The following is an 8686-nucleotide window of genomic DNA, read 5'->3' as shown; positions in this document are numbered from 1 at the left end:
ATGGCCCACTAAATTTGGAAGACACACGATACTTTTGAGATGGGCTGGAAAGGAGTCAGTGAACAATTTTTTTCCTCTAAGTAATCTGAACCTGTTTTCTTATACAGTAGAACACTGGAGTGGAATGAGAGAATCAGAAGAAATCAAAATCAGTAAGCACTGTGAAAGCAGCAATTATTCTTTTCCTTTGATTTAAAGTTGTAATTTCTAATTTTATATAAAGCCTACTTTTCCAAGATGCTTGCTTTGACGTATTTATCTCACATCCAGAAGCCTTTTCGATACCTTAGGTCTTTGATTTTCAGAAAATAACTTGAACAAAATATGTGGGAACTTAATCATCTTTCAACTATGACAAGCTGTAATAGAGAAAATTTAATGAAAATCTGTCCAAAATGATTTAAGTTAAAAACTGGTCTTACAAACCTACCTTCCCTGCTGCCATAACTTAAAGAACCAAGTCTTCTACACTGATCATATGTTCATGTCCGTGTGTCCTGTACGTAAAATTACTCTGTTCAGAAAGAAAATGTTCATTGTCTCTGTATCTCAAAAACTGACAAATGGATTTAACAAATGGAAAAAGGTATGAGTAAACTGGAAAACAAAGTGATTATGGAACTGTTAGGAGAGCTAGTCCTTCTAGGACTGCTTGCATTCTTATTGGTCTTGCTGGGTATGGCAAGACTGTAAGGCCCTGGCCACTCCTTTACCTGAGCCATTTCTCAGCATTATTTATGCAGCTGGGAACCTCCACAGGTGAGTCTCCTCTAGACAAAGAGCAGGCTTGTTTACTGCTTGCTGTAAAGGCAGTGGACTTCTCAAGTTCAGTGTTCCTCAGGTGCAACACAAACCCACTGCATGCAGTACACCCATCTGGGCCACACTGAGTGCCCCAGTGGAACTTGGGCAGGGGGGTGACAGAGCATGCTGGTGCTTATGCTATCTGCTGTGCCGCCTGAGTAATGCAGCCCTTGTCTCTGACCCAGGAGTCTTACGTCTTCTGCTATCATCCATGAAACAGTAACAAGCTAACTTACTAGTGCTTAAGTAGGTAAAATCAAACCCCATACCCACGGGACTGTATCAAGCACAACAAAGGTTTTCTTAAGAAGGAAAAGGGGGCTTCCCTGGTGGTGCAGTGGTTAAGAATCCACCTGCCAATGCAGGGGACAAGGGTTCAAGCCCTGGTCCGGGAATATCCCACCTGCCGTGGAGCAACTAAGCCCGTGCGCCACAACTACTGAGCCTGCGCTCTAGAGCCTGCGAGCCACAACTTCTGAGCCCGTGTGCCACAAGTACTGAAGCCCACATGCCTAGAGCACGTGCTCCGCAACAAGAGAAGCCACTGCAATGAGAAGCCCGTGCACCGCAAGGAAGAGTAGCCCCCGCTCGCCGCAACTAGAGAAAGCCCGTGCACAGCAAGAAAAAACCCCAACAGAGCCACAAATAAATTAATTAATTAAAATTTTTAAAAAAAAGAAGGAAAAGGGCAGGAAGTTTATTTTCCACTGCATGAATTCCACTGTGTTTTTGTAAACCTTCACTTAAATATGATAACAATAAATGAGTAAAGCATTATGACATGGATCACAAATGTAGCTGAAATGAAAAAAATAATACTCACCGACATCTTTCTTCTGAAGTGCTCTCTTTTTTCTGTCAGAAAGCCACTTAAAGAAAACAAAGAGACTTTATTTTAAAACATACTTACTTGAATTGTTTCTCTGCTTACAAAAATAATACATGCTCATATTAAAAAACTGAAACTTTATAGGAATATATAACACAGAAAATGAAAATACTCTGTAATCCTAACCCTACTGCTCACATCCTGTTACACGGATTTTTTTCTGGTATATATTTACATATACTAGACAACAAATTTTTAGAGCCACCATATTTTATTCAAGAGAAAACTAGTTCACCTAATCAGCCGAAGGGGAAGGAGTCAGCCTCAAATACTATGGGTTATAACTAATATACGGAACTTTGTTTAAGTGAAATTTTAAAAAGCAAACATTAAATGGAGAAAGTTTCTTAAAGAAATATATTTTTTACAAAACATAAACCTAGATAAATAACTGACCAAATAGCTGACACTTGATAATAAGGAAATGATACTTTTAAAAGTCACATTCGCGGACACCAGATTTTGTTCTGTAATTCCTGTACCTTATTTTAGCCTGCAGCATAAGTCCATTGCATGAACAGGTGCCAATGATGAAGCACTAATCAATTACGATTACCTTAAAGCAGTGGTTCACAACCAGGGGCAATTTTGCCTCCGAAGGGCATCTGGCAATTCTTAAAGTGTACTTGGTTGCCACAATGGGAAGGGGTGGGCACTCCTGGCAACTAGTGGGTAGAGGTCAGGGATGCTGCCAAGCCTCCTACAATGCACAGGACAGCCTGTACCACAACCACTGTCCAGCCCAAAATGTCAATAATGATGAGGTTGAGAAACCATACCCTCAGGAAATCAAAGAAAAGCAAGAGAAAAATTAACAGATGTCATTTCTAAAAGCACAAACCCAATGTACATACAGCCCATGTTAGACACAGGACATTATAATCTTTAGGGCTCTCTGGTCACATAGTCCCACTCCTGCAGGCCCTACGTGTGGCGCCGGAGGCAGTGTGGACGCTGGAGCAGGCGTCACTCTTTGAAGGGCCTGAGTCTGAGCCAGAGCTCTCCTCCTGCCTTTGTCTTCAGGGCACTGATTTACAGGCCTGTGCTAGTCTCTGTGATCACACTGCTCTGATTTCATTTTAGGCAGAAATGTTTCAATTAAAGGTGATGTTAAACTATATTTCTGGGCACTCGATGCATTCTTCTACATCAACCTAATAGAAGCAAAACAAAGGGCTTCTCCTTTAACAGGGGATTCGATTTCCTCTTCTCAGGGAGTTATGCTAAAGAAGGGGGCAGTTCATTCAATAGCTGGCCTCACACATCAGGAGCTTGGGGCAAAGGGGAGGGGACTGAGATTGCCTTCCAAACGGGAGCCTGGGACCTACAAGAGTCAGAAATTCCTTACAACAGTGATGATGGAAAAGAGTTGAAAAATGATGAAATACGGTTCACTCTGGAGTTTCTGTACAAACTGACAGCACTACAGGAGAGCACACCAGACAGAGTCAGCACGGGGCAGGAATGAACCAGCCTAAGTTTTAAAAGTTCACCAAAGAACTGAAAGTTGTCACTGATATCAGGCATCCTCTTTGTGCTCTATAAAACCACAGCTGATAGAGAATGTCACTTTACCAATGCCAAATAATTTAACCAGAAACCCAGCAAAAGAGCTCTGGAAATGCTGATGACCTAATTCTCTCACTGGACAGGCACCCCGCCATCGTTGAAAAAGAAAACAAACAAACAAAAAACCCTGCTTGATCTTACATTTGAAGTAGGTAAAGCAAAATAGGCAATTTGTTAAGTCAGAATTACTTTAAAAGAAGATTTAGAGAGATTCCCTAACAGGATACACATACCTGTTTACTCAACATTTCCACCTGATGTTTATTAGAACATCAAACCTTCAGTATCAAAAATAAAACTTTTCATTCCTTTTGCTCACTACCTTCCCCCGACCCCCAATGTGCTCAATGCTCCATTTCAGTTATCAGCAACACCGTGTACCCAGTTTTTCAGATCCAAACCCTAAGAGTTCTCTCTTGATTCTTTCCTTCACCTCAACTCCCTACGACTATCCAACCCACTAGCAAGTCCCATTAGCCTACCTCCAAAACACCTCCTTTACCCCACCCAGTCTTAGCATCTCCCCTGCAACCATCCTAGCCCAAGCCACCCGTCTCTCAGTTGGACCACCTAACTCATCCCCACTCACACCCTCCCCAGCTGCAGTAATTTACCAGAGAGCAGCCAGTCTGAAAGCCAGCAACAGCTTCCAACAGCACTAAGAATAAAACCCTAACTTCCTGCCTTGGCCTACAAGGCCCACCTCTCCAACCTCAGCTGTCCCCACTCTCCTGCCCCACTGAGCATTCCACAGCCTCAACCATGCTTCTCCTGTTTCTCCAACGTGCCAAGTGCCTTCCATTGTGGGTCACTGACACTTTCTGTTCCCTCAGTATGGAAAACTCTTCCTTTCTCCCATCTTCACAAGACTCGATCCTTTTCATCAACCAAGTTTCTGTTCAAATGTTACCCTCTTGTAGAGGGGCCTTCCCTGAGGGCTTGAGTCCAAACCACTTTCTCTAAAACAATTCATCCACAAGTGCTCTCTTATAGACACTCAAAGCACTTTTCAGTATCTGAAGTTGTTCTATTTGCTTACTTATTATCCTTTTCCCCAACAGGGAACCTTATCTGACCGGATCATCACGTATCCCAACACTTAGAACAGGGCTGCCTGCAGGTACTCACGTCTCAGCAAATGTGCAGAACCAAAGAACAAACTGAGAAGGATCATGCTGTGTGACAAACAGCTGGAGAACGAGGAGTTATTTAACCTGAATTCTGAAAAGAATCTAATCACTGGCTCCAAATCTTTTAGGGTCGGACACAAGGAAGAGTTACACTTATTCTGATTTCCAAGGGCAGGACTAAGACCAACAGCGGCATGTAGAAAGGGGGCATGTTTTAAAACAACTGTCTAACAAGCAGTCTCAAAATGGAAGAGCTTCTGCCAAGTTTCTTCTCACTGGCAGTGCTTCGACAGCAGCCTGACCAGCCCTTATGAGAAATAACATACAAGCTACAGAGCCTAGGCGGATGACTCTGGACAAGTCACCCTTCCCCTCGCTGGATCTTTTGCATATTTTCAACATGAAAAGATTGGAAGAGAATGGCTGACTTTCCAAACGCCTTCCAATTCTGATGTCCTAAGACTCAACGAAATCAAGTTAAGTTCAGCAAGGTTCAAAAATACTGCCGTCCACATCATAAATGCTGCTGACGCAAAGTCTGCATTTCTCTTCACTGCTGTATTTCTAGAACTTGGCATATAACAGGAATTCAACGAAGAGCTGATGAGCGGGCATTAAAATGGGGGAGAAATACCTGTCAACCAATCTGTCCACGTTTTCCTCCTCGGTGTGGCAGCGGCTGTGAACATTATACAAGCCCAAAGGGACAGCTCCTCTGTTCTAGAGAACTTTACTCCCAAAAAGTTCAAGCCAACTCATCAATCCCGATCACCCCTCGGCCCAGGCTCTGCTGCGGTAACAGCACTGTCCTCGTCTCCCAGCACGGACCAGCTCCCCCAGGCACCGTCCCTGGACTCGTCTGGGGCCGGCCCGGGCCCAGCTGAAACTACCAGGACCAGGGAGGAGGAGAGGGGCGGCTGCCCCGCGAAGAGGAGGACCCGACGTGACTCACCTCGGGAAGGGACTTGCCGCAGCTGAGACTGTAAATCTTCACTTCGTTGAGGCTGGAGACCTGCATCGCGGCGCCGAAGAGCAGCCACCCCCGTTCCCGTCCAGGACGCTCCAGTGCACGCAAGCACCCTAATCTCACGGCCTCCTGGGGCGCCTGGGCGGCGTGGTGCCCGGGCGCTGGCGCTGGGTGATGACGCACTTCCGGGCGCCGGAAACAGCGCCGGTTCCGGAAGTGGGAAAGTGGCGCAGTTAGGGAAGGCTAACTAGTGAGGTCCCGGAGGCGGCGGGGCTGGGAGTGACCTTAATATGGGGAGGGCGAAGAACTGCTTTCCCTTTTCTCAGCAGGGAGGAGCAGGAAGCTCTTAGGGTCTCTGCTCAGGCCGAAGGGTCTAGGTACCCGGGAGGGCGAGGCTGTCTGGGCTGACTGAGGCTTTGGGGGGCCTGGTCAGGGAATCCAGGGAGAGAGTGCGACCTGGGAGCGAATTCAGAGTGGAAGTGAGTTCTTTTCTCACCAGTGTTCCTGCAATATTCCATTAGAAATAAAAGCTTTTTAAAAATGGTATTTAAAAATATTTTTATCTAGAATTGACATTCATTCTGCAGGGGAGCAAAATTTGCCGTCCCAAAATTTCTCTTTGGCGCGCGGATTATTTCTAGCTGAAACCAATCAAGGCCCAAAAGACACAGGAAAAAACTTTGACCTTCCCCTTCACTGTCTAGAAGAATGTAGATAGAGGACCTGTTCTAGCAAGGGCGCCGTCTCCATGGATAACTAGAGTGTGAACTGGGTGTGGTAGACAGGGAGGAACCTAGCAAAGTCTGTTAAAATTCCCCTCTGTGTCCCATTGTCTCTGTGATACCCAGCAAGCATTTGTTTACCAAACATTTGCTTTTTAATCTCCATGTCAGTTGCCTTCCTTGCCTTTGAAGTCTCAAACCAGTGCCCGAAACAATCTTTTTTGTCTTTAGCTGAAGATGGTATTTAAGATGAGGGTTTCCAGCATTTTGGTGCATTACTCAGTTTTCCTGGGTCCCTCCCATGTATACATGTTATTACACTTTTGTTTGATTTTCACATATTAATCTGATGTCAATTTAATTCTTAGACTAGCCAAAAGAACCTAGAAAGGTAGAGAAAATTTTCTTCCTGGCAGTCTCACTAAATAAGGAAAGAAAAGAAAAAGCGTAGTAAGAAGAGGGGAAAAAAGGTAAAAGAAGAGATGATCAGGGAAGAAATGGATTTGAACCTGATGTTTTTTGAGATGGGTGTGTGACAGTATTGACAGACAGACCCTCACTTAAGTATCGTTTTCAGAAAGTTCACAAACTTTCTCTGTTGATCATCCAGTTACTTAGAGACTGTTGCCTAGATCTGAGGACTTAAGAATTCTTGGTGTGGTTAGATGAAACTTCAGCAGAAAGTGTCGGTTAACTGTGCAAAAGGGTCCTTTTGAAACTGGAGAGTAGTACTCACTTCACTTTCATATAACTGAGGTGGGTCACTTTGAGCACAAGCTATATTGTTCATGGCAGAGTAAGGACTTCTGAGCTCAACAATTTTGTTCCTATTGTAACTGTCCTTATTCTACCTTAAAGTTCCAGTCCAAATTCTACCTTCCGCCTGAGACATTTTTTGAGAAAATACGCAGGACTGCCATCCTCCTTGGGGAGGCGGTGTCCCAAGGGAGAGAAAGATCATGGGCTTCAGAGTGGTAATAAAATAGGCCTTTTAAGCAAGTTGTACAAATAGAAAACGTTAACAGAAACAGAAGGACAGATCTAGAGAACAAACTAGTGGTTACCGGTGGGGAGAGGGAAGGGGAGACGATAGGGGACACGATAGGGGTAGGGGATTCAGAGGTACAAACTACTGTGTATAAAATAAACAAGCTACAAGGATATATTGTACAGCACAGTGAATAAAGCCAATATTTTATAATAACTTTAAATGGAGTATAATTATAAAAATATTGGATCACTATGTTGTACACCTGAAACTAATATTGTACTCAGCTATACCTCAATTTAGAAAAAAAATGGAAAATGCTTATTTTCCAAAATATGCAGGATGATTTCCAAGACACTTTGAATACTTTCATACACAAAAAAATACTACCTTTATTATTTTTTTAAATAAATTTTTATTTATTTATTTTTATTTTTGGCTGCCTTGGGTCTTTGTTGCTGCGTGTGGGCTTTTCTCTAATTGCGGTGAGTGGGGGCTACTCTTCGTTGCGGTTCCCGGGCTTCTCACTGGGTGGCTTCTCTTGTTGCAGAGCACGGGCTCTAGGTGTGCGGACTTCAGTAGTTGTGGCACTCGGGCTCAGCAGTTGTGGCTTGCAGGCTCTAGAGCACAGGCTCAGTAGTTGTGGAGCACAGGCTTAGTTGCTCCACAACATGTGGGATCTTCCCGGACCAGGGCTCGAACCCGTCTCCCCTGCACTGGCAGGCGGATTCTTAACCACTGCGCCAATGGGGAAGTCCCTACCTTTATTATTTTCAAGAATGTATTGTAAAGACCCATTGAGTGTAAACCACAAGCATGTCTGTCACTTATTAAGTGACATGTGTTAGGTATAATATATATAGATATAGCCTACTCCTATCTTTGATAATAAAGAGTCCTAGACCATTTCACTTTACCTTATTCAATCTGATTTCCCACTGACTGACCCCTAGACTTGCCATCTACCTCATGAATATCAATTTAATTTCTCTGCTTTTGAATCTCTGCTGATGCTCATTTGAAGCCCTCCCCTTGTCCTTATATCCAGAGGCCACCATCTCCTCAAAACTCACCTTTTGAATATTTTTCTCATTCTCCCATGCTTTCACTGTACTGAATAAATACCTTTATTTTTTTGCAGATTTTTATTATTAAAATGCACAGTAATTTAACACATCCTACAGACAATAATAATGAACACGGATGCCATGCAATACTATATGCCTGTTCTTGGCAGTTTCCTGCAGGCACTCTAGTTTCCTTAAGTCACAACCTCTCAAGGCTAATTAAAATATCATTTTTTAAAATAGAGCCCATAAAGCTTCCTTTTTTGTTAAATTTGGGATGGGCTCCTTGTTTAAAATTTTAAACATTTTTGATTTCTATACAATTTTTAAAGGTTACTTTCCATTTACAGTTATTACAAAATATTGGCTGTATTCCCCGGGTGGTACAGTACATCCTTGTGCCTATCTTACACTCAACAGTTTTTTTTTTGCAGTACACAGGCCTCTCACTGTTGTGGCCCCTCCCGTTGTGGAGCACAGGCTCTGGACGCGCAGGCTCAGCGGCCATGGCTCATGGGCCTTGCCGCTTCGCAGCATGTGGGATCTTCCT

At 43.7% G+C, this 8686-nt stretch overlaps 1 protein-coding gene across 3 annotated transcripts in view; it reads right to left on the bottom strand.

Annotated features, from left to right (window-relative positions):
- Positions 1 to 5410, bottom strand: part of NOL10 (nucleolar protein 10) — a 90840-nt gene extending 85430 nt beyond the window's left edge. For all 3 annotated transcript variants that reach the window (XM_007456920.1, XM_007456921.1, XM_007456922.1), the window contains exons 1-2: positions 5345 to 5410; positions 1628 to 1673 (exon numbers count right to left, since the gene is read on the bottom strand). In XM_007456920.1, coding sequence (XP_007456982.1) covers positions 1628 to 1673; positions 5345 to 5410 — 112 coding nt within the window. The remainder of the gene's footprint in view (positions 1 to 1627; positions 1674 to 5344) is intronic.
- Positions 5411 to 8686: the final 3276 nt, after the last annotated feature.

Source organism: Lipotes vexillifer, unplaced genomic scaffold, assembly GCF_000442215.2.
Source record: "Lipotes vexillifer unplaced genomic scaffold, Lipotes_vexillifer_v1.1 scaffold390, whole genome shotgun sequence".
In the NCBI taxonomy this organism is placed as follows: Eukaryota; Metazoa; Chordata; class Mammalia; order Artiodactyla; family Lipotidae; genus Lipotes; species Lipotes vexillifer.
This window is presented reverse-complemented; position numbering and strand designations above follow the sequence as displayed.